This window comes from Lutzomyia longipalpis, chromosome 3, assembly GCF_024334085.1.
Source record: "Lutzomyia longipalpis isolate SR_M1_2022 chromosome 3, ASM2433408v1".
NCBI classification, from domain to species: domain Eukaryota; kingdom Metazoa; phylum Arthropoda; class Insecta; order Diptera; family Psychodidae; genus Lutzomyia; species Lutzomyia longipalpis.
The window spans coordinates 31010069-31034654 of record NC_074709.1 but is presented as its reverse complement, the minus strand read 5'-3'; the positions used below and the strand labels follow the sequence as shown (position 1 = coordinate 31034654).

Sequence of the window (24586 nt, the reverse complement as noted above, 5' to 3'; positions counted from 1 at the left end):
CGACTTCGTTTGTCTTCGGGCGGAGGAAAACATAGAATTTTTCATTCTTAGCGTCATGTTGAAGACTGCAGGCGTTTGTGATTTTTTCCTCAAGTTTTTTCAAAAATTTTATAGCTTTCCATTAAAAGTATTAAATAAAAGTGAGTAAATTCTAGTGCTTGAGTTATGTGGCTTAAAAAGAAAGTGTTGCAAATGTTTAAATTGCAAAAAAAAGTGCTAGAAAAGCGAAACAAAAGAAGTGCTAAAAGTTTTGCTCCATTCTCCGAACAAAATTCTTCCCGGAACAACGCCATGGACGACTAGATGGAGAGAATATCCAAGAGAATTATTGGCCAAGTAAGTTCGTATTTTGTCTCTCTTTATTAATTTCATGAAGAAGAATTTTTCATTGAAGAACAATGTTGTGGGAAGGAAACATTCTTCGATAAACTATCTTTTATTGAGAATACATTAAAAATAAAAAGTGAAATTCCGGGACTAAGGGGTGGCGCTTGTAGTAACGTAACATACCCCCGGTGGGAGGACAGGTGTATGCCCGTGACACTTGCTAAAACCCACTTAGGCGGCCTCCTTGGCGAGACGTTCTGCCTTGGCTACCACCTCCTCAATGGGGCCAACCATGTAGAATGCAACCTCGGGCAGATGATCGTATTCACCAATAAGGATCTTGCTGAAGCCCTTGATGGTTTCCTCGAGGGGTACCAATTTTCCGGCATGCCCAGTGAAGACTTCGGCCACCTGGAATGGCTGGGACAGGAAACGCTGGATTTTCCTGGCACGTGCCACCGTGAGCTTATCCTCCTCAGACAATTCATCCATACCCAAGATGGCAATAATATCCTGAAGGGATTTGTAATCCTGGAGGATTTTCTGCACACCACGTGCAACATTGTAGTGCTCCTGCCCAATAACATTGGGATCCATGATACGGGATGTGGAATCAAGGGGATCTACAGCTGGGTAGATACCCAATTCGGCAATAGCTCGGGACAACACAGTGGTGGCGTCCAAGTGAGCAAAAGTGGTGGCTGGAGCGGGATCTGTCAAGTCGTCAGCAGGCACATAGATGGCCTGAAAAAAAGGAAATTTTGTCAAGGCAAAAACTCAAAGAAAAGCCGCGGAAAAAAAGTAAAACAAACCTGCACGGATGTGATGGAGCCCTTCTTGGTTGTGGTAATACGTTCCTGCATGCTACCCATGTCAGTGGCCAAGGTTGGTTGGTAACCCACAGCAGAGGGGATACGACCCAGCAGGGCAGACACCTCAGAACCGGCCTGGGTGAAACGGAAAATGTTGTCAATGAAAAGCAATACATCCTGTCCTTCCTGATCACGGAAATATTCAGCAACAGTGAGTCCAGTCAAAGCGACACGAGCACGAGCGCCTGGGGGTTCGTTCATTTGCCCATATACAAGGGCTACCTGTAATGAAAGAAAGAACAAATATTATTATGAGTAGATCTAAAAATTTAAATTAAAGAACAAACCTTGGATGTCTTGTCCTTGAGCGAAATAACGCCAGACTCAATCATCTCGTTGTAGAGATCATTTCCTTCACGGGTACGTTCGCCCACACCAGCAAATACGGAGTAACCACCATGAGCCTTAGCTACGTTGTTAATCAGCTCCATGATAAGCACAGTTTTACCCACACCGGCACCACCAAAGAGACCAATCTTACCACCCTTAGCATAGGGGGCAAGAAGATCCACAACCTTAATGCCAGTTACGAGAATCTCCTGCTCGACGCTCATCTCCACGAATTCCGGAGCTTCAGCGTGAATGGCGGCAAATTTGTTAGTTTCAATGGGGCCCCTCTCGTCAATTGGTTCCCCAATGACGTTAATAATGCGTCCCAGGGTTTCAGCGCCAACGGGAATCTTAATGGGTGATCCCGTATCGAGAACTTTGTTGCCACGAACTAAACCCTCAGTACCATCCATGGCAATGGTACGTACGGTGTTCTCACCCAAGTGCTGGGCTACCTCGAGAACAAGTCTCGGTTTACGCCCCTCAACTTCCAACGCATTCAAAATTGGTGGCAGATTCTCGTCAAACTGCACATCGACGACGGCACCGATAACGGCCACAACGCGCCCATTGCTGGCACCAGCCTTTGCAGCTGTCTTGGCGGCATACTGGCGATCTAAAGGGGCAAAAAAAACGGGTCATTTAGTATCTAAAAATCACATGATCCATTTAAAAGTATGTTGCATAACTTTTGAATTAGAAGAAACAAAAGAAAGTGAACTAAATTCTAGGCCTACTACTACTTTTTCCCTTGTTCTCTCGTAACGGAGATTACATATCGTTGCATAACGGGTTGGCCAAGGAAAAATCTACCCTTGACCTATAATTTTAGGCTTTTCCAATATTTTTTTTTCGATAAAATTGCATAAATCCAATAATCTGGGCACTAGAGCTATCCCACCTAGGTGACCTAGGTGTGCAAAAAGCGCTCGCGCGAGAATTTTCTTCCCATCCACCATTACGTAACGCCGGTGGAGTTATCTCATCGTGGTAGTGAAAAGTAGTAGACTTTGCCTTTCCGCGGGGAATACTTACTAAATTGCACCAGTCCGGAAATGAATTTGCCCGTTTCCCGTTTTGTAGCCACCCGGACCGCGTTATTAATCGCGGAAAACATTTTTACTTGCTTTTTTTCACGCGAAACTCCACCAAAAAGTGTGCACTCGTGTCAAACTCCCCCCAGGATGTGAGGAAATAAAACTTATGCGAAATGTCAATCGTAGTTCACCATTAAGGTGGTGAATTAGTTTGACGAAGAAAAGATAAGTTAGTGCAAAGTGAGTTTAAATGTTTATGTAATATTGGAAAAGTTGGAAAGTTACGATTGACTATATTTATTTATTTTTTCTTTTCTTTTTAATATTTACTTTTTTTTTTAAATTAATTTTTAATTCGGCATCGTTTCCTAATATTAAAAAAATTAAGTTGTTATATGAAAATTCACCAGAAAATGGGAATAACTCGAAAAAACTCTGGCATAACGTACCTTTTTTCACCCACAGAATTTTCTACAATTTTTTTTTGAAATGGGATTTTTGCAAAAGCAGTAAAAGAATCTATTCTCAGAGAAAGTATCTGAAAAAGCAAGACCAGAGAATCAATCCCTCGCCTATTTCATTTCATTTGATATACCTCACGGAAAGAAAAATTTGTTAAAATGTTGTTAAAAGTTGTTACTGCTGCTGCTTTGCTTCCATGTAAATTTCAACAAAATGTAGTTGAAATGAGGTTCTCACTAAAAAGTTGTTAAAATTTGGTCAAATGTAGATATAATTTGTTGTTAAAAATTGCATTTATCTACAAATGTTGGTTCGGATAACCAAATTTTATCTCCTTTTACCCTCTCTGTATTTCAACGTACATTTGGGTTTCATGAATAAATTTGTGTTATTTTGGTAAACTTTTATGTAATTTCTCACCGCTAAAATATTTTTGTATAAAGACTTAATGATTTTTTATTCAAGAAATTAAATTAAAAAAAAATTGGACAATTTTTCTCAAACAAAATATAATTTATTGAAAAAAAAAGCCAAATTAAAAGTTTAAAAAAAGTCTCTTTATAAGCTTTTTTGCTATTTTTATGGCGCTGCCGATGTGAAAGATCATGAATTTGGCAGAAATTATTCTCTTATTAAAATTATCAAATTGATATAATTTTTCAGAAAAGTATTTTATTAAATTATAATTCTATACTTCATCATTTTTTTTAAATATGTATTAAAATAATATTTATTAAGGATAATCGCTAAATTCTTTGGTTTTTCCGAAAAAGTAATAAATTAGTGACAGATTTCAACTAAATAGGACGATATGCATTTCGTATGGATCTTACATTCTTTGCCTATACTCTGCTCATTTTCTTTTGTAGAATAGATCTTGGATTTACTAACACACACTCGATAAATTCTAGGGGAGACGAGGCAAAAAGTCAGTGAAAAATTTTCAATTGCCAATTTCTCCCTGCTGATAAGAATTTATACAACTTGACTGTTTTTGTCCCGGTCGTCTCCTTTACACAATTTTGTGGGTAGTTTTTGGTAACAATTTCATGGAAATTATCCACTTAAAAAAGAGAATATTTGCTTTCAAAAATCGGTATTCAGCGTAAAATACAATTTTATAACAACTTTTGAGGTGCGACGTAGTTAAATGCTGTTTTGAGAAGATTAGCGCGCTGATTCTCTTTTTCTTAGCAACTTATAACAACTTTTCAGCAAAATGTAGTTAAAATGAGATAAATTCGTGAATTTATACACATTTGTGGTTAAAAATGACCAAAAGTTATCAACAATGATATATTTTTAGAAATTTATCTACATTTCACCAAATTTTACCAACTTTTGTGCAAATTTTTAACAAATTTTTCTTTCCGTGATACCTGAAGAAGGACGCCTATAACCCCGATTTGTCATTCGCTCATTTATTTTTTGTTTCAGATGTTTTTCTTTTAATCAAACAAAAAAAAAAACACAATGTTACTTTGATAGTTTAATGGGCATATAATAATAGTAAATAATAGTTTGATTTATTCTTTTTTTTTTACAAATAATTTGCTCTGTCTCTGGAAAAGTTTATTACACTACACAACGCATAATGTTGAAAATGAAATTATAAATTATAAAAAAAATAAAAGAAGAAGAAGGAATACTGCCTAGGTGGTCCTGAGCTGGTAATCGCCGTTTTGGGTGATGTAACGTACCCACGGGAGTGCTTGGTAGCCACTCTTCTCGATAATCTTGAGATAGCGCACCTGGATACCGCTGGTAGTGAAGTAGGGAATTTCAAATTTAACCTGAATGGGTGGTTTCCCCTCGGAGTCCTCACATTCAACACTTGGGAGACCAAAGTGGGCACGCATGAGGTACTCCTTGCCACCTGGGAAACATTTAACCGTCCAAATGATGGCGCTCTGCTCGGGGGCGTAGCGGACACTTCCGATGGTTGTCTTGAATTTCGGTGAATCCGCATCACCAGGCACGGGTATGATGATCTCCACGTTATTGGCTGTGGAGCGACGTTTAAATTGGGACTTTGCCTTAATCATGTACTCCACACGACTATGAGCGTGCCTCTCGATGACGGATTCAATCCAAATGAGGGGTTTTACGTGTGTATTGAGCCGATAGGACATGAGCTCAAATTCCCCATCAGGTGGAATGAAGGAAATTGTCCGATCATTCTCAAAGCGGGACAAACGCACGCATTGATGGAATTTGACATCTTCCAATTCAACGGATTTGGATTTACCACGACCAGTACTTTCAAAGAGCACCTAAATGAAGAGAAAAAAGAAAGATAAAAGATCAGTCTGCAAGTCACAAATGAGTCAAACAACTTTTACCTTATCATTGAGCCCAAGACGTAGCTCTGGCATTCCGGATAGATAGACACGCATCTTTATTGCGCCAACAATTTCACTACGAAGAACATTCCCATTTGCATTGGCAAGGAGGTTCACGCTCTCAATGACATCCAAAAATACTTCATTCTTCCGATACTTGATACCCTCTGATCTCCATGAGACTGCATTTGTGACAGCCATGGGGATACGGGGTTGCAGCTCAAGCTTATGCCCCTCCTGCGTAATATATTCCTGCAGGATTTTACTATCTGTCGTCTGGGGATAGCCAAAATCAATGAGTTCATCGAGTAGTTCGTAGATGACGACAAAATTATCCCGGATACTCTCCTCCTCGAGCTCCTTGAAGTACTCAACAAATACTTGAACTATTTTGTGGAGGAACACAAAAACAAGCGCAATATTGGCATTCTTGCGTGTTGTGGAGACAATGTAGAGATTGTTGGTCTTTATGAAGGCAAATGTGCATTCCTGTGTCTGGATTATGGGTGAGATGAGACCCTCCTCCTCTTTTTCCATCAGAAGCGGCATAAACTTATCAATTACACCCATATCAATGTCTCCGCGATAGTTCCGGGAGATCAGCACCTTCCCCTTGACGTCCAGAATGAATATTGCCGACGAGGACATGGTATGACGAATTCAATTGCAAGTTGGGGGAAGAAAAAAAACTACTGAGAAGGACACACCAGAAGTTACCTGACACGGTAACACTACACACGTCACAATTGTCAAGAATTTTCTTCTTTTTCTTGTAGGTGTTAAATGAGCTGCTGGATTGGAAAATAATAAAGGCGCCTACTCTGATTCTTTGCAATTTTTCATGACTCTTTTAACCTTTGGAATGCGGAGGCCTTGGTAGTTACGTAGAATGCGAAGGTGGGGTCGTTGAACGACCCCAAAAAGAAGGCCAATTTTCTCCCAAACTATACAACCTGGAGTTGTCGGGTTAGTGCCTATAGATTCCTTATATAGTCCTCTTACACCCTGCACCACAAATTCGCCGCCCTAAAATACTTAGAAGGAGATATTAGGGAAAAACATTTTTCAATCATTTTTCACAATTTCTTTTTGAGAAATTTGCCAAGAAACTGCAATTTTTTTTCACTCTTCCCCACATTCCCCTCACTTCCCGCAACGTGATAAATGGCAATATTTCTCGAATATTCTTTATTGTTTTGCACATTTACATGCTTCTAATTATGTTTTATGTTGTTTATGCTCTAAAAAATTTTCCGCAGCATGACCGTTACACCAATTTTTGAATTCCCTTCTTCTACATTTTCCTTAATAACTTTTCTTGTGGTGGTCGGATTGAGCTGAAATTTTTACACAACCTCCTCAGATAACCAAAGAACTTATTTCCAAAAGATGGGAATGGTATCTTTTATATTTATTAAGTTATAGCACGAAATATAGGGCTGGGGTCGTTCAACGACCCCGCTCCGCATTCCAAGGGTTAATCAGTTTTTCCTTTGGTTTTCATGACTTTCGAGGCGGATTACATAAAAGAAAATGTAAAAAAATTTATTATAAATAGATAAAATATAGCATAGATTTAAAATTTAGCGCCTTATGTTGCAACATAAATGAAACTGAATCAGATTGTACGTACGTACACACACATACATCGAAGAGTCGATGAAATTGGGGGTGGGAAAAACACGGGGTAGCAAAAAAAAATACTTCACACACACACATAGTGAGTGACGTAGAAATAAGTGGTTGAGGTGGTCGAGGCAGATTTTTTTCAACACCAAAATACCCCCTGTGTGTGCCCAAGTGCGCCCCACTGTGCCCGTGAGTGTACACATTTGCGTACATTTGGGGATTTGGGGGAAGTTTTCGCGCCCCACAAGGCCCAATTTGGGGCGAAAGACATTGCCTACCATTTGGCGATCGACACTGTGTGCGTGTGTGTGTGTGTTTTTGGCATCCAGGGGGCGCTTTTGCGCCAAACACCCCGTTGGAGCCCCATTTGAGGATTTCATTTGGTCACACTACCCCGTGGGGGCCTCATTGATGGATTTCAGTGGTGTTTTGAGGTGAGGAAGATTGCTGGAGATTTATTTATTTTTTTTTATGGGAAAGGGGTGAAATTTTACCCCCAAAATGCTAGCCTGTGTGTAGGATGTGTTTGGCAAATAAATATGTCGCAAATGTTGAATTTGGGGGGGTACAAAAAAAATCTCTTCTCATGGGGATTGTTTTGCTTCGCACCAATAAGGAAATTGACAGGGCCAAAGAAAAAATCATCCCCTCATCGGTGTTTTTCCATTTGGAATCTCGTCGCATTTTCCACGTGGGTTACAACTCATGCAATCGATTGATTTATTGTTTTATTTATTTTTTCATTGCCTACATTGTGATTTAAAAATTCACATTTGAACAAAAATATTTCTATAATAAAAGAAAAATAGAAAAAAAGGAAATTCCTTTATTTTTTTTATTTCATAAGACGTTTCGGAGACATTTGTCTCCTTCTTCAGGTATTAAATAAAATAATATTTGTGTTTCTTTCGATCAATAAAAATTTAATAATTTAGAAAAGTTTTTTTTTTTTAATTTTCCAACTATTTTTTTTTGTAGTTTTATCTGTTGAGGCATCTTGAGTTGGTAAATAAATTCCAAATAGAAAAAGAAAGAAAAGGAATTTCTCTAGCGCGCTCATGGACTAGATTGATGCGCAATGGATTCAATTGGAGACATGCTGGAGCAGCAAATGGGCGCCGAAGTGGATGACGGATCGTCAAGGAGGGTCGTCATGGTTGGGGGCACAACGATAATTGCTACAAGCCGAAAGGACGATCTGAGGATGTCACCACCGTCCAGAATAATCCAACACATTCACAAGGTGAGCTCTTTTGGTTTTTTTAATCTTTGCACCATTTTTTTTTATAATTTAATTTCATTAGAAAAGCTTTAATTTAAAGCTTTATCTTACAAAAAAAAGCTTTTTTTTTTTAATATAATACCCTTTATTAATGGGTATTAAAAAAAATGGGGAATGCAGACTAACAAAAAAGGATCTGCACTGTTTAAAATTAAAAAAAAAAAAACAAAATGGAGAATTTGTTCCAGTTCCAAAAAAATTATTTTCAGCCATGGCCTGACTTGCAGGTTGATCAGGAGAATAGTTTGGAGTTGATAAAGCAGGAGGAATCGCTGAAAGGCCACGAAGTGGTTGTTGCGACAATTGAGGAACTCTCAGCTGATGAGCTGACCCACTCACAGGCACTCAATCACATGGCAAAGCAGGAATTAAGTGTTATTGTGGCTGCACATGAGGATAGTCGTGACAGTCAATCACTACTGAGTCCTGGAAAGTTGACACCACATGGTGAAATGCTCGACTCGGGGGACTTTCGGAGTCTCCATGAGCCCACATATCAGACCCTCACCTCCGTTAATGGACGTATGTCACCACCTGGTTTTAGTCCCAATTCCAGCTATGCCACATTAACGCCTCTTCAACCCCTACCGCCAATTTCCACAATGAGCGATAAATTTGCCTATGCTGGGCATGCTAATGCAGTTACTGGATCTTTTACGGTTAGATATTAAAGTTGATGGCTTGCTTTTTTTGTTTTTGTTTTTGGTGCATTTCTTGATAATTTAAATTGTGTTGTGATACAGGTGATGCAGAACAATGCAATGGAATTGGCAGGTGGTGCAGGTATGGCATCGTATGCAGCCTACGATAAACTCCCAATGGGTATGTCACCACCACAGACGTACGCATCTAGTCCCTCAAATGCACTTGCGGGTATGCAGGCATCCCCGCTGTCACCGCAGTCAGCTTACAGTCAGAATGGGCTGTGTTCGCCGCAAAAGAGCCTCTCACCGGGTACAGCAGCTGCTGACTACGACACCTCCTATGGTACTCATATGCGTCACAGTCCACCCCTTGGGAGTCCACCGCCACCAGCTGATGCACCCCCAGGGTTTGGTTCATCTGGTCATGGGTCCGGTAATACAATCAACGGCCTGCACCAGGGACTCATTGCTGCTGCAGCTTCCGTCAATGTTTCAGCTGCACCACAAATTTCACATTCTCATCCCCCAGGTTGGATCACATTTTTTTCTTGTTGTGCATTTTAAGGATTAAAATTAAACAATTAAAAAAAAAAACATTTTTCAGGACTCGTCCAAATTTCCAATATTGCTACAGTGGCAGGAAATCGTGAGAGCAATGTTTCAGTGGTAAAGTCCCCATCGCCGCATTTGACGTGCGTGAAAACAAGCGGAGCACTAACAATGCAAAGCTCCAATGGTCAAATGGATGTGACACCATCATCAAATGGGGCTGCAACACCACTCACAGTCTCCACATTAAGTGCAGACGTTGAGGAGATCAATACGAAGGAGTTGGCACAGAGAATAAGTGCAGAACTGAAGCGATACAGTATACCACAGGCTATATTTGCGCAGCGTGTTCTCTGCAGATCTCAGGGGACCCTTTCGGATCTTCTACGCAACCCGAAGCCGTGGTCAAAGCTCAAATCTGGACGTGAAACATTTCGGCGTATGTTCAAGTGGCTTCAGGAACCAGAATTTCAACGTATGTCTGCACTAAGGCTTGCTGGTGAGTTTTTCCGTCATGATGATGATGAGATTTATTGGACAGAAAAAATACAAAATGTAATTTTTTTTAAATTTCTTCAGCTGCTCAGATTCCTCAACGTGGAAGCTGCAAGAGGAAAGAAGAGGCCGCTCCGGATCATATGCCGGCACCAAAGAAGCCACGACTTGTCTTTACGGACCTCCAGAGACGTACACTTCAAGCAATATTTAAGGTAGTAAGTTGCGATTTTTTTTTGAAATTAATAAAGAGGACAAGATAAGTGAAAATAATATTTCTTTTTATGTGCTCTTTTAGGAAACAAAACGACCGTCAAAGGAGATGCAGGTGACGATAGCGCGTCAGTTGGGCCTTGAGCCCACAACGGTGGGTAATTTTTTCATGAATGCTCGTCGACGTTCCATGGATAAGTGGAAAGATGAATCCGATGGTAAAGGTATGTGCCATGGGAGTCTCTCACCAGGTGGTACGCATTCATTGGATTTAGATGATGCGGACGACATGGATCTTGAGCTGAGTCATACGAGTGATTTGGATTTGGAGCATACCACCGAACCTCCAGACGGTGAGGTAGATGATGGCGATCTCTTGTGACATGATGTGTATGGACAAGATTTGCGAGCAATAATGTTGGAAAGTGACGATAGCACTGATAATGCTACCAATAACAACGTGCCCAAGGGACGGAGGCGTAGGAACCACAGGCGGCACCTTCTCATGCTCTAAGTTTACGTACGTACGTATTTATATATAAATTATATATAACAACAAGAAAACAAAAAAAATAGGGTTCCAAACTATAGGTTGTTCTCTATAACAAGAAAAAGAAGAAGAAACCATTCACAAATTGTACATTTGGCCAATGGAGAAGGTGTAAGGAGAAAGGGTAGAGTCTCTCAGTCAGGTGAAAGGTAAAGAATGTTCTGAAAATTCAAACGACAGAAAACAAAACATCAAAGAAAGACTCTTTATCCACCTTCTCCAACTTTCATTGTCTCCTGGCCAACATGAGGGTTAGTGCCACACCTCTAGTCATTTTGTTTTTAGCTGTGGTTCTTAATGCGACAGTGGTAGAGTTAGAAAATGAGAGAGAGAGACAAAGAGTAATTGATAGTACATAATAAGCATAATATTTATTATTTAATTTTTCATTACCACTGTCGCAAAATGCTTATTTATTATTATTTATTTCGCCCCCACATTCTTGAGAAAATTTTTAATGCATTCCATTGAAAGGAGTTTCTAACTCCGACTGTGATTTTTATTTTACATTTTATTTTATTTTTTATAATTTTTTTTTTGAGAAAAAAAACTCTTAATATAAACAATAAAAATTCCATTCTAGTCAGATTTTTTTTCTAGTCAATTTGCGCCATGCTTTTTCTGTGTAATAAAATGATCTCTTACGCGTCTAGTCAGTATAAAAAAAAAAGACAAACAAACTCTTTTTTTATTGAGTTCAACACACACACATTATAAATCATTAAGAAGAAGAAAATAAGAAATGGGTAGTGTATAAAAAAAAAGAAGAAGGTAAAACCATTGATTTAAAAGAAGAAAAAAAAGAGATGCATACAAATCTAAGATTGAAGTTACAATTTAAAGGAGATGAAATAAATTTAGGTTTAAAATGGTATAAGATGAGACAAAGTATAAGGATTTAAATAAAAAAAAAAAGAAAGAAAAGTATCTGAATATTTAATTGTAATGTGAGAGAAAAAAAATAAACAATTAAACCAAAAAAAAAAAAACTTAAAGGATAGAATTGCAACAATACTTACAAAAAAAATGAGAAGATAAAAAAAACTAGTAATGAATAATAATAATGAATAAAGAAGAAAAAATAGGTTAATAAGAGGGATTTAAGTGAGAAAAAAAAACACATTGCCTTGCGGTCATAACCCGCCCTAAGAAACTTCATTTTCTTTTAGTCGTATTCCGTTTTTTGAACTTCAATGACATGAAAAAAAATTACATAGCGCTGAGTCTCTCAAAAAAAAAAAAGTTTAGTAATCGAGATAGTGTGAAGATAAAACTTAGGTTGCACACACCAGATGGTTAGAAGATTTTTTTTAGGACTAACACCACCATTGCATTCGTTGCTGTTTTTTTTTATTTACTTTATTTCATTTTTTTTTAAATAGTTTTTTTGTAGGAATTTTATGTAATTATGCACACTAACGCACGCAAGAACTGTTATATCATCCTTATTCGCAAAGTGATCAAGAAGAGACAAAATCTGCGGTGGCGTGCGTGCGAGAGTGAGCATAAATAATACTAAAGACCTACAATTTGTTAAAAAGCTGTGAGTAAGATCAAATTGTGGGAATGCTAAAAAAAAACTCAAAGATATTTTACAACTTTTTGTGTAGATGGAAAAATTCTTAATCGGATAAAGTTATTTAAAAAAAAATGAGCATTTGTCGCTTTTAGCATCGTTTCGGTTTATTTAACACCATCATCAGACACTATGAATAAAATTATCGTCACTCTTGATCTTTCTCACAGCTCTTCTCATCATATTTTTTTTTTAATTTTGAATTTTTCTATAGAGCAAAATTAATTTTCAGCAAGTCACGTGTACATTTTTCCTTCCTCTCCTAGAACCCATCTGCCCCACCCCCCTCCTATCATCCTCCTTTTACCATTTCCCCGTAAGAAAAAAAAAGGTTAATATTTTCGCACGGTGTGACGGCACATGATCGTCATTTGAGTGATTATTGATTTATTTTGATGATTAGATTGTAAAATGAAAAGAAATGTAAAATTTTCAAACAAATACAGCACTTGTAGATTGAGAATAAAAAAAAATGAGATAATTATGAATGTTTTATGAGAAGGTGTGGTGGAGGAGTTTTTCTCTTTATGGCCCTACCTCCTTGGTGTGCTGCACAGAGGAGGCTCTAAGTTTCAGACAATGGCATAAGCAGCATAATTGGCGACTCCACAGAGATTTTGGTGTCGTTGCAATCGCATGTAGCCACCCTCACCCCAGCGTTCTCCCCACCAATTCTTGATGATCCAATAGTGTGGTGTGTAGCCAACAATAAGCATGGCATGATTGACGGATTCAGATGAACACTGTGGATCATCGTAGACACCGTCCCCGTACAGCTGGAATGATCGTGGTGAGGCATTAATGGAAACAGCTACGGGACCAACAGTAGCTACCACCGCAGCAAGGGCTGCTTCACTCCTAGACGGTACAATTGCCCAATTGCTAACATTAACAACAGCTAGGGGTTGCACAAAGCGACACCGACCCTCTTGTGCTGTATACGGGTAGTCCTGTTGTCGCATCAATCCTCCACAAGATGCCAAATAGCGGAGAGTGTTGCGCAGGGAGCCACCAGCACATCCGTGATTTCCCATTTTTCCACTACAATCAACCACTTGCTGCTCACTACAATGAAAAAAAAAAAACAAGAATAAGAAAACATTAAAAGAAAGGTAAGTACACTGGCAAAGCACTAAAACCTGAGAGAGATGAGCTTGGAGGTTCTCTTGAAGATTTGCCCCTCAATGCTGTGCACAATGCTGAAGGCATAGCATGAGCCACATGACTTTTGATTATCTGGTGGCGTTTGAAAACCCTTCTCACGCCAATCAATACTCTCTGGTAGATCAGGAAGTCCCCCAAAGGATGCAACGTGTTCTTTGACCTCTTGCTCTGGTTGTTTGTTTGGTGTGAGACGCACAAAGCGTACCAAATACTCATCACGACTCTGTGCAACAAGAAAAATAGATAAATTATGAAGATTTTTTAATCGAGAATTAATTGATTTGAATGAAAAATTAGAAAGCCATATTAAGCAAGCTGTGGAAATAAAAAAAAATAGCGAATTAAATTGTAAAATTATTTTAAAAAAGGGTTTTATTTATTTACATTATTTTCTTGATTTTCTGCTGTTTAAAGTTCTTGGAAAATTAGTTTTTTAAAAAATATTTTAACGCGTGAGGTCGCCACATTTGGTGGATTCTATGTTTCGCGCAACAGAATTCTATGTTTTCCGCGGAGTTCTTGACGCGTCTTGTTCGGTGCCGCTCTAGATTTTCCTTGAAAAACACGATTTAGAGGACATGACAAAGAGATACAATTTATTAAAAACATCCATGAATATACGTGAAGTGAATTAATAGTGATGGATTATCAGGAATTTCAATTCTTTTTGTGTGAGAAGAAAAAAACTGAAAAGCGGCATTCGACGACATCGCCATTGGCGTCCATCTTCATTCATGTGCAAAAATAGTTTTTCTCTCGGTTTTTCTTGGACCATTATTTGTGCAAATTTTTGTGTTTTCTAAAATGTGCCCAAAGGCGTAAAAGATGTAGAAAGTGAAAAAAACAATAGGAAAAAAAAAATCTTGTAAAAAAACAAAATATTTTCAGTGGTTGCTGGGTTATTTTTCAAAGAAAAAAGATTAATTTTTTCAACGCCTACGAAGTGATTTAAACAACTGATTCCGCGAGGAGATCAAGGACGTGAACTGGAGGATTTAGCCCTCAGCGAAGATCACAGGGCTTCAGGTTGGTGCCCCTTTATGTTGAAATTTTAAGCCCCCAAAGCTCATAAAATTCGTCCGTTACAACAAATGTCTCATAATAATGGGGGTTTATTAAGCAATTATGAAGATTTTTAATTGAGAATTAATTGATTTGAATAAAAAAATTAGAAAGTCATATGAGGCAAGGTGTGGAAATAAATTTAAAAAGAATTATTTCTTGGAAAATTAGTTTTTTGAGTTTTTTAAAAAATCTCTTACCCGCGTGAGGTCGTCACATTCGCGGATTCTATGTTTTGCGCAACTGAATTCTATGTTTTCCGCGGAGTCTTTCTTGACGCGTTTTGTTCAGGCCGCTCTAGATTTTCCTTGAAAAACACGATTTAGAGGACATAACAAAGCGATTTAAGTTATTAAAAACATCCATGAAGATACGTCAAGTGAATTAATAGTCAAGGATCATAAGGAATTTCAATTTTTATTGTGTGAGACGAAAAAAACTGAAAAGCGGCGTTCGGCGACTTCGCGAATGGCGTCCATCTTCATTCTTGTGCAAAAATAGTTTTTCTTGGGCCTTAATTTGTGCAAATTTTTGTGTTTTCTAAAATTCATTAAATTACGAATGTGCCCAAAGGTGTAAAAGATTGTAGAAAGTGAAAGAATAGGAAAAAAAAATCTTGTGATAAAAACAATGGAGGATTCAGCCCGCAGCAAAGATCACAGGGCTTCGGGTTAATGTTCTCTTTAGCAACTGGTTCCGCGAAGAGGTCAAGGACGTGAACTGGAGGATTTAGCCCGCAGCGAAGATCACAGGGCTTCAGGTGGGTGCCCCTTAATATTGAAATTTTAAGTCCCCAAAGCCCTTATAAAACTCGTCCGTTACAACAACAAATGTCTCATAATAATGTTTTTTTTTTTAAAACAAATAAGACATTGGCTGATTTAAGTGACGAATCATTGAAGACCGCCAAATTGTAGAAAATGAAGATTTTCCTCCAAAAAAAAATATCTGTTAGGTTGTTGTTTAAGAGCGAAATAGGGATGATTCAATATGTAGGTACATAATTATCTAAAAATAAAAACTTACTAAATCAGCAAGAGGATTGAGAGCTAGTCGAAAAGATGTTTGATTAGCTGCAAAAGCCGTGTTGTGATTGCTCACAAGGCGGGCATTGTCGCTGAAGGCTCGCCGGGAGCGGGATTCACGAAATGGGCGCCTGTAGGTGCGATTGTAGGTCTTCTTGAAGTCCTCCCACGAAGATATGTCCTGTCCATTTCCTTGGGCAACTAAACTAAGCACAAGCATGTGAATTACACTAAAAATCTCCACTCGCATTTTGACTCTCTTTCTCTCTGACAAACACAGTCCTCGTCATCCCGCCAAATCTTGCTTATTCAGCTCTTTATGGGCTCTATGGGATTGGGTTACGCTGGTGCACAAGAAACATGTTGATGTGTAATTCGACGTGCCCGAAGATTATGAACCATATTCCTATCTTTTAACACAGGAGTATGGTTCATAATCTTCGGGAGCATCGAATTAAATCAATTTATTTCTACATAATTTTGTATAAAATTTCTTGATTTTATTACATCAAAATGACAAAACTATTTTCAAACAAAAATTAATTTATTATCTTCTATCAAATCTCATGAATTACTTTACATACTTCAAGAAGTTAAATAACTCATCATCATCACTATGGCACTTTTCACAGCGCGCAACATCTAGGGCTATATGCGAAGTTAAATAACTACAACATACTTTCTGAATTCTTTGAAATATGCTTATGATGTTCTATAAATTCAGGCCAATTTGGTCAGAATATTTTACTTAATATGTATAAAAAAATGTTAATCTCACATAGATATTTTGTTAATTCAACCACACTGCTTAGTGGGAATTTCTGCGGAAAATTCCTTCGTATTTCTTAAGATATCGCGCGAGTATTTCCAATATGCTTTGTTTAGTGGACTCATTCATTGACAACTCAGCGTAAAACCACGTCAATAGTCACTACGATTTTTTTGTTAAAATTATTGTGTGAAAATAAATCCCTGAATTTTCCCTCTTTTTTGTGCTTTCCTGAATGTTTCTCAACTGTACCGTACGATAGGGGCCGTTTTAGAGGACGAGTGAGTAAAATTTAAGGAATTTTGTGTGAATTATTGAGAGATTTCTAGAAATAAAATAAAGTCTTTTGATTTTAGGATCCGATTGGATTGTATTTGTCTTAGGAACGACGTGAGGGTGGTGATGGAATGTTTTCAGCCAGATGATGCCCATTAATAGAAAACCAACGGCTGCCTCGCGCCTTAAGCAGGATTATATGAGGCTTAAGCGGGATCCGGTACCCTACATAACAGCAGAACCTCTCCCGTCCAATATTCTTGAATGGTAACAATGAAACTCTAAAAAAAAATCAAATGAAGATCTTGCTGAATATTCTTTAATTTTAGATGTGTTTTTTTTAATTCATTTTTTTCAAGGCATTTTGTGGTAAAGGGACCCGAAGATACACCATATCTCGGTGGCTACTACCATGGGAAACTCCTCTTTCCACGGGATTTTCCCTTTAGACCACCAGCAATTTACATAATGACCCCCAATGGGCGCTTCAAGCCCAATACACGCCTCTGCCTCTCCATATCGGATTTTCATCCAGACAGCTGGAATCCCGCATGGTCTGTGGCGACAATCCTCACGGGACTCTTGAGTTTTATGTTGGAAAATACCCCGACGTTGGGGTCAATTGATTCAACAAACTACGAAAAGGAACGTCATGCACGGAAAAGTCTCGCGTTCAATTTGCGCAATGAAACATTCCGGGAACTCTTTCCGGAAGTTTGTCAGGAAATTGAGGATGTGATACGGAATCGCGGGGAGACACCTGAGGAGCCACCACCACCCGAACGGGCACAGGGGCTATGCGATAAGAATCAAGGGGGCAACCAGTGGGGGAGTGTAGGCACAAATATCGTGGTAATTCTCGTAATGGCCATCTTTGCTCTCATTGTCAACTACATCCTTAAGAGCATTGTAATTGACTGATTGTGGTGGTGAAAATATGTATGTAGGATGATTTAACAAGTATTGTGGGGCAACCAAATATATTCATTATAAAAAAAATGAAGAAATAATAGAAACATTCACAAGAGAATGAAAGAGATGGAGGTGGTTGATACTTGGGTGGGATGTGTGTGGGCTATCAAGGAATAAATGAACTTTTTAGGATAAACAAAGAAGAGTTATAGAATATTCTGTTTTTTTTTCATCACTTTTACTACTTTATATTTTAATGTTGATTGATTTACAAGAGCGTTGGGACGCCATCACGATGGTGCTGGGGGTACTCTGAGTCCGGCTGGGTTCAGTGTAACACCCCCGGGGTTTGGGAGAAGCGTAAGAAGAACGCTGGATCTATCGAAGGCTGCATGAGCACCAATTTCAGCATAAGATGTTGGAGATGTGGGTGCACTTGGCACAGGAGCATCGGACGGTGTACCAGATGCCCCACCGAATGGTGCAAGGACTGTAAGTGGTGGCCAGGCGGGATTTTGACGCAAAAACTGCTCAACTTGAATGTATTTGCGCCTCGGTGAGGGTCCACGGAATTTATTTCGCAACTTCTTCAGGACAACAACTTCAACGATGAATGTTTCCACCACAACGGCCAGAATCCAATGGAGTGCACCACATGCAACCAATGTTAGGCGGAAATTAATGTCCGGTGGCACGATGAGCTCAAGGATGGATGCAAGACCAGCCGGTGGGTAGATGAGGAGTAGCAATGTAAATGCCGTATTAACCACCATGGCGGTGAGAAAGCCATAATTTGTGATAATAGAACTTCGATATGGTGCCCCTTTGGAGAAGACAAATGCCAAGATTATGTACTGGAAGCAGGATATGCTGAAGATGGTGTAGTTCTCTAAGCAGCCGTGATCAAATTCATCTGCATGGGCAGTGGCGTTGAAGGGTACAAACCATGGTTGAGCTTGCACGTGATACCATGCAAACACCTACAAAAAAATTAAATAAATAAATATTAAATTAATTTAGTTTCTCTTTTCGGCATTCTTAGTAGGGGAGACCGGGGTAAAAATAGTCATTTTGGAATTTTCAAATGCCAATTTCTCCCAAAATATAAATCGGAAAAATCGGAAAAAATTCTGGTGGAAAGCCCTACCAACCTATAATTTTTGACAGTAATTTGGAGGTTATCCGATCAGTACTTTAGGAGTTTAAAATGAAAATAAATTTTTGGCCCATTTCCCAAACTTTTGCGTATTGAGAAAAACGCGTTTTCCGAAGTTTTCCTTCAGCAATTTTCCAATCTGATAATTTTTCTCACTAGCTGGGTTACTTCAGAAAACGTTGCCAAGGTGTATTTTTCATTAACTTTTAATGATTTTTCTCTACAATTTTTTGAATCAAAACATACCCCTTGGGGTAGATCGGGTCAACCCATGTAAATCATATGGGAGATCGAAATTTTTGGCATATTTTCTATTCATTTGTTGCAAAATGGCGTGTTTGAGAAAATCGCAAAATTCTCTGTTTTAGTGCGTATAAAAGTGAAATTCCTTGTCGCGGATCAAAAGGTGAGAAGTTTAGCTATCAACTACTATCAATCTCTCAGTTGGAAAATCATTGGAAATGTCGGAAAATTCGACCGACTTTATTTAGCCAACTGGTGACTATATTTACCCGCCGCGTTTAAAAATAGTCAGAAGCGGAAGGGTTTAGGAAAAGCTCGAAAACTCATATTTCCCGTGGAGATAGAGAAAAGTGGTCTGAGACAAAGTTGTAGGCCAGGAAATTTCCTATAAGAATGACCTATCGAGGAAATTTTCTTGCCCTTGGGGAATCCTGCAGATAAGGATTTATGCAAATTGACTATTTTTACCCCGGTCTCCCCTATAGTTATAGTTTTTTTTTAATATTTCGTTTACCTGAAAGCCAATACTGATGATTAGGTGTAGAGCAATAGAAGTAAGTGGTGAGATTGATATGAGTGAATTTTGGGGTGTTTGCTTCACCAAATCCCCAGCATAGGCATCGGTTTTGCCAAAAAAGAAGGCAAAGACACTTATAATGAATAGATCAATGTACAAATACTGCAAATCCGTGAGATTTGAATCGATCGAATAGAGAATGAGAACTGATGTGAATTGAACGAGTGAATATGCAGCCATGTACTTGAAGATACCAAAGGATGTTACGAGAGCAGCACGACCCTCACGAATGACATCGAGGACGCAAGCAATTGTTGGATTGCGTGATGTGAAGGGGCTTGCAACGCTACTTTCAGCTTCACTGAGACTAATGCCAGTATGGGCAGTTTTGAGAGCACCACAATCATTGGCACCATCTCCGCACATTGCCACGTAGTACCCCAAACCCTGGAGTTCAGCAACAAGAGCTTGTTTCTGATCCGGAGACATACGTGCAAAAACCACGCCACGTGTGGTGAAGCGTTGCAGAAGATCCGGGAAGTGTTGTCGAACAATCGCCCATGTACGGCCAGTCATTGCAAAACGATAGTTGTTTGAGGGTAAATCAGGAGGGAGCATTGTTGCGTCGTCATACTCTTCAGATCGTCCGCATTCCATTTCGTGAATTGTTAGGGTAGTATGGGTTGTTGTGCACGTATCTGCTGTATACAATGAATCTATGGAATCGTGATTCATACTATTGAGAGCCTTTATTGAAAAAAAAATTGTTGTTAGATTCTTGTATTCTTAAGATGATTCTTCACACTTACCTGATTGGCACCTGGGAGACTTGAATTGGTCAGATTGTAGTATAATTCATGCGTATCTCTGGTACTCTTTACATTTACAGTGATGACACTTTGGTGCTTTGGAATCATACCGCAGTCTTTAGCAACTGATATTGCAGTTAAAATGTTATCTCCTGTAACCATTACAGTACGTATGTTGGCCCGCATAAGGCTTGATATGACCGTTGTTGTGTCACCCTTGAGACGATTCTCAAGTATAACAAATCCAAGGAAAGTTAAATCTTGCTCAACACTCTCACGGCTAAGACGTTGCAAACGGGCGTAGGAAACTTTCTTATCTAATGGCCTAAATGCCACTGCAATTATTCGGTATCCCTGTTGTGCATAAATATCCAATTTTATATGAAAATCCTTTGGGATGGTATCCTATTTACACAATTAAAAAAAAACAAATCTTTAGACTTTCTTTTTCTGCAAGCAAAGATAGATAGTTAGGGAGCTTACCGCTTGACACAGTGTATGGATCATTTCGGGTGATCCTTTGCAGTATACGGTAAAATGCGTATCAGTAAGGCCTCTGGTAATAACCGACATACGCTGTAGGGTACTTGTAAAGGGAAATGAGCGCACAATACCAATGGCAGCTCCTTCAATTGCATCAGGTGGTCGTACCACAGTTGGGAAGAGTAGATCGTATTTTGAGTGATCCTCAACATTTGCCTCCTCCAACACCCATCCAGTTGATTCAAACATCTTCAGATCCAGTGGATCACCTTTCAATTCACCCTCCATCATTGTTATGGAATGGCATGTGACCATTCCCGAAAGTAAATGTCCAAGAGGTAGACGTGATACATCCCGTAGTGCTGCTTTGAGACTCTGACTATCTGCAGGTACAACACCCCACATATCTAAGCCTTCCTCTGTCAATGTACCTGTCTTATCGAAGCATACGCAATCAATGCTTCCTGAAACATTAATTGAGCGTGGTGAAATGCAATAAATGGCTTTGCGTTTAAGTCGTTGTTGTGCATTCATACGTCCCACTGTCATAGCAGCTGGTAGTGCAGGTGGTACGGCAATTGTAATTATATCTAGACTTTCTATTGCAATTTTTGTAGCAGATACACCTCTGATGATCTAAGAAAAAAAACGATCAAAGTTTATTAATTTTTTTTCTTAAATTTAAAACAAAATATTCGTTTTTTTTTCTTCTTTACTTACCTTTGAAATGAGTGTGTAGAGGAAACCGATTGTTGCAACGAGACCCAACAATTTGATAAAATGATAGGAATCCCTTTCGAATTTGTAGTCAACTGGTGGTGGATACAAAATACTGCGTATGAGACCACCTTTAACAGTTGAATTACCCGTATTAATGACTAAGGCCAGGACTTTTTCGCTACCAATGTAGCGTGTCTGGATGACTTTGGTACCGGTAAAAAGCATATGTCGTGCATGTTCCTTGGTGCAAAGGATTACTTCCCTGCGACATGGAAGTGGGGTCTTTGTCACAGGTACACTTTCGCCCGTTAATGATGATTCATCGAGAATAGCATTGCCAGATAGGAGAACTGCATCACAATTCATTTGGCATCCCGTCGTGGGGATCTCAAGGATATCACCGGGAACGAGAAAACGCGTTTCAATTCTCTCAGCTGTACCATCTTCACGGCAGACACAAATCCAATCAGTTGTTCCCACTGTTCCCATAAGAGCTCGTTGATTTCGACGCGTCTGTATTACGGACATGGTAATTCCAAAAACTGACATTGCAACAATCACAATTGCATACCTGTATATTAAAAAAAAAAACTTGTAAACATAAGAAGGAAGAAGAAAACTAACCATGAACTTACCATATGTAGTTGTAGGAGAACCACAGACAAACGCTGAAGATTTGAAATACATAGAATGGATTGAGTACTTCGAGGAAGAGAAGTGTAAGGACACCTTTAACGGGTATATCAATTTCATTAGACCCAAAAACCATACGTCGTCGCTTCTGTTCTACCGGATTGAGCCCTTTATGTCGATGAAGGGCAACACTGCACACGCCATCATCTAGGCCAGTTAGCCGTACAAAGGCATTGCACGATGGGCGCCATATATAGCGAAGTTGTTTGCACCGAAAAAGCCGAACGGTGTCCACGGAGGCAAAAGCACCACCACCCGTTGGTACAGATAACTCCAAGGATGTTCCCGTGGAATCCTCAATGTCTCGCGGTAGAATATAGCGACGCCATTTTCGTGGATAGCGACGTATCTCTTCAATTGAATCCGTTGATAGTGTTACAATTTCACACACAAAATGAATCACATGCTTTCCCTGATAAAGTTCCCTCACCAACACCTACAAATTACAGTAGAAACAAACAAAAAAAAATTAGGTAGGTATTGAAAATCTTAGGCGTGAAATTAACAATTAAATATCTAACCTTTTGGGCAGTTGCCAGTGGGCAGCACTTGTGGGTGGCAATAAGTAGCCAATGTTGCCACCAATGCGTCACAAGACGGAGTATACCGACAGTAAGGAATACCATGCACCAGTAGATGGTGGTGCGTATGGGGCAGGATTGGTAACCAATAACGGTCATTTCTTCCTCAGTACCGGAATTTAGAATCCCAATGTGGGGTCCTCCCTCATCAGTGGGATCATCTCTAGTTCCCTTGAGTAGCTGGGCCACTTGCTCAATGGCACCATCTCGTGGATGGCAATTGTTTTCACGAACGCCCTCCTGGGGCGTCCTCTCGTGACGCCATAGCGCCCGGAGGCGTCCCAGGAGGGGACGTTGCGGCACCTGAGGCCCCTCCATTGTATGTTGTTTTTTATTTTATTTTATTTTTTGAAAAAAAAAGTTGCTGTTTCTTTTTTTTCTTTTTAATTAAATTAAAATGTCTATTTGTGGGAGCACTTGGGGCCAGGTGGCGCTCCCACGAGGTGGGGCTACCGGGGTCCCAATTGTACGGGGCACCCGGTTTCAAAATTTAGACCGGGTCAGTCCCCCGGATCTGGTTGTACTTCCCACGCAAACATAAACCATTCAAATATATCACATTCACTTTCACTTTCAGCCATTTTATGGGTGAAAAAATTATTTATAAATAAGTCTTTAAGTCAATTCTTTTATAAAGAGTCTGTTCTATATAACACACACACTGCTAACTTACATTTACTATGGCCGTTTAACGGTCACTATTTTGAAAATTAATATTTTATTTTTATTAAACTTCACATTTTTCTAAGCCTACTATGGTTGGAAAAATATAATTCAATTTGCAATGTAAATAAAATATAAGAATTTTATCTCAAACCCTAAAATAATACCTTCATGTGTTTACAAATCTTAATGATTCACTGAGAAGGTTTCGTGGAATTTACTTGAGTAAACACACTCTGTGTGTGATATTGTGCACAAGCATTTGAGTCAAGGCTTTAAAACTCACAAAACTTACCCTTGGAATAATTAACTGCTTTTTCTTTCAATGATCTTACTTTTAAATCTTCTTTTTTTCTTCTTCTTTAAATAAAAAGAACTTTGCCTTAATGAAATTGATATGAATTTCACAATGTTTTCTCTGAACTTAAGTATATAAAAATAGGTAACCACGTTGTTACTTCACTGACATCCGTTATGAGTCACAGCAGTAAACTGAATGCAATAACTCTTATCGCTTTTTTTTAGAGACTTATAAATGAGCTAAAACTAATATTAATTTGTTTGCTCAGCAACAGATTCGCAAAAAAACTATTTGAGAGGGGAAAAAAGAAGATAATCACAAAAAATTCTTCACCTTTTACCGGTAAAAAGCAACAGCAGAGAATTAATGAATAAAAAACGAGAGAATTTTTAATGTGATGTGTGCTGATTTTACCGGCATTGAACTAACTCTATGTTGTATGTGCTGATTCACAGCAACAGGGTTTCCGCCACCAAATATTTTTCCAACCTTGGCTTATTCTATGAGAGGGGATTTTTTTTTTAAATTTAATTTTTGGAGGTTTTTCTTAGTCTTCCTACCCACACGCCATCTGGCAGCAATGATGGAGACGGGGGCGCTACAGGAGCACCAGGAACATGTATCTGCTGTTGTGTAGCACTACGTTGTGGGTCACGCGGATGAATATTTTTTTTTGTAACAAGCACACGGGACTAGGATAGTTGGTCCACGGAGGGTCTGTGGGGAATCTGTGGGACTACCGAGCGACGTCACGTTGGCCAACGCGGACGACACGAGTTTCCCAGCCGTTTTCCACTGACTGTTGTGACGCAATCGCATCGAGGCATCCTCATATATAAAAATCAATATGTGTCACACGTTTTGCTCGCGTCTGACTTTTGCCAATTTTTTTGCTCTGCTTTCT

At 39.1% G+C, this 24586-nt stretch overlaps 6 protein-coding genes across 17 annotated transcripts; 2 read left to right on the top strand and 4 right to left on the bottom strand.

The window, feature by feature from the left end:
- The first annotated feature begins 43 nt into the window (after positions 1–43).
- On the top strand, positions 44–12789 carry LOC129793925 (homeobox protein onecut). 7 transcript variants are annotated; one of them, XM_055834451.1, is made up of 7 exons: positions 44–336; positions 7978–8242; positions 8509–8940; positions 9025–9454; positions 9530–9973; positions 10054–10184; positions 10268–12789. In XM_055834451.1, the coding sequence occupies exons 2-7, from the start codon at positions 8078–8080 to the stop codon at positions 10562–10564; spliced, it is 1899 nt and encodes a 632-aa protein (XP_055690426.1). In that variant the 5' UTR covers positions 44–336; positions 7978–8077; the 3' UTR covers positions 10565–12789. The 7 variants fall into 7 exon arrangements, with proteins under 7 accessions (XP_055690426.1, XP_055690424.1, XP_055690420.1 ...); XM_055834449.1 differs by having other exon boundaries at positions 132–336; positions 10054–10187; XM_055834445.1 differs by having other exon boundaries at positions 133–336; positions 8491–8940; positions 10054–10187.
- On the bottom strand, positions 338–2808 carry LOC129793927 (ATP synthase subunit beta, mitochondrial). The gene is made up of 4 exons (XM_055834452.1): positions 2565–2808; positions 1487–2145; positions 1140–1421; positions 338–1071 (listed from the first exon to the last, which is right to left on the bottom strand). Exons 1-4 carry the CDS (start codon positions 2644–2646, stop codon positions 559–561), a joined length of 1536 nt encoding a protein of 511 aa, XP_055690427.1. The 5' UTR covers positions 2647–2808; the 3' UTR covers positions 338–558.
- On the bottom strand, positions 4505–6229 carry LOC129793928 (AP-1 complex subunit mu-1). The gene is made up of 2 exons (XM_055834453.1): positions 5371–6229; positions 4505–5301 (listed from the first exon to the last, which is right to left on the bottom strand). Exons 1-2 carry the CDS (start codon positions 6016–6018, stop codon positions 4681–4683), a joined length of 1269 nt encoding a protein of 422 aa, XP_055690428.1. The 5' UTR covers positions 6019–6229; the 3' UTR covers positions 4505–4680.
- LOC129793929 (procathepsin L) lies at positions 11078–16458 on the bottom strand. Of its 2 annotated transcripts, XM_055834454.1 has the most exons (4): positions 16338–16458; positions 15561–15903; positions 13448–13695; positions 11078–13373 (listed from the first exon to the last, which is right to left on the bottom strand). In XM_055834454.1, the coding sequence occupies exons 2-4, from the start codon at positions 15807–15809 to the stop codon at positions 12881–12883; spliced, it is 990 nt and encodes a 329-aa protein (XP_055690429.1). In that variant the 5' UTR covers positions 15810–15903; positions 16338–16458; the 3' UTR covers positions 11078–12880. The 2 variants fall into 2 exon arrangements, with proteins under 2 accessions (XP_055690429.1, XP_055690432.1); XM_055834457.1 differs by lacking the exon at positions 16338–16458 and having other exon boundaries at positions 15561–15906.
- Positions 16439–17716, top strand: LOC129793930 (ubiquitin-conjugating enzyme E2 J2). 2 transcript variants are annotated; one of them, XM_055834458.1, is made up of 3 exons: positions 16439–16609; positions 16685–16871; positions 16964–17716. In XM_055834458.1, exons 2-3 carry the CDS (start codon positions 16750–16752, stop codon positions 17523–17525), a joined length of 684 nt encoding a protein of 227 aa, XP_055690433.1. In that variant the 5' UTR covers positions 16439–16609; positions 16685–16749; the 3' UTR covers positions 17526–17716. The 2 variants fall into 2 exon arrangements, with proteins under 2 accessions (XP_055690433.1, XP_055690434.1); XM_055834459.1 differs by having other exon boundaries at positions 16443–16609; positions 16671–16871.
- Positions 17717–17723: 7 nt separating this feature from the next.
- Positions 17724–24579, bottom strand: LOC129793921 (polyamine-transporting ATPase 13A3). 4 transcript variants are annotated; one of them, XM_055834437.1, is made up of 8 exons: positions 24243–24579; positions 22659–23416; positions 22080–22573; positions 21445–22015; positions 20725–21360; positions 20242–20646; positions 19430–20179; positions 17724–18496 (listed from the first exon to the last, which is right to left on the bottom strand). In XM_055834437.1, exons 2-8 carry the CDS (start codon positions 23034–23036, stop codon positions 17807–17809), a joined length of 3924 nt encoding a protein of 1307 aa, XP_055690412.1. In that variant the 5' UTR covers positions 23037–23416; positions 24243–24579; the 3' UTR covers positions 17724–17806. The 4 variants fall into 4 exon arrangements, with proteins under 4 accessions (XP_055690412.1, XP_055690413.1, XP_055690414.1 ...); XM_055834438.1 differs by having other exon boundaries at positions 24247–24574; XM_055834439.1 differs by having other exon boundaries at positions 22659–23471; positions 24243–24532.
- Between the last annotated feature and the right edge of the window lie 7 nt (positions 24580–24586).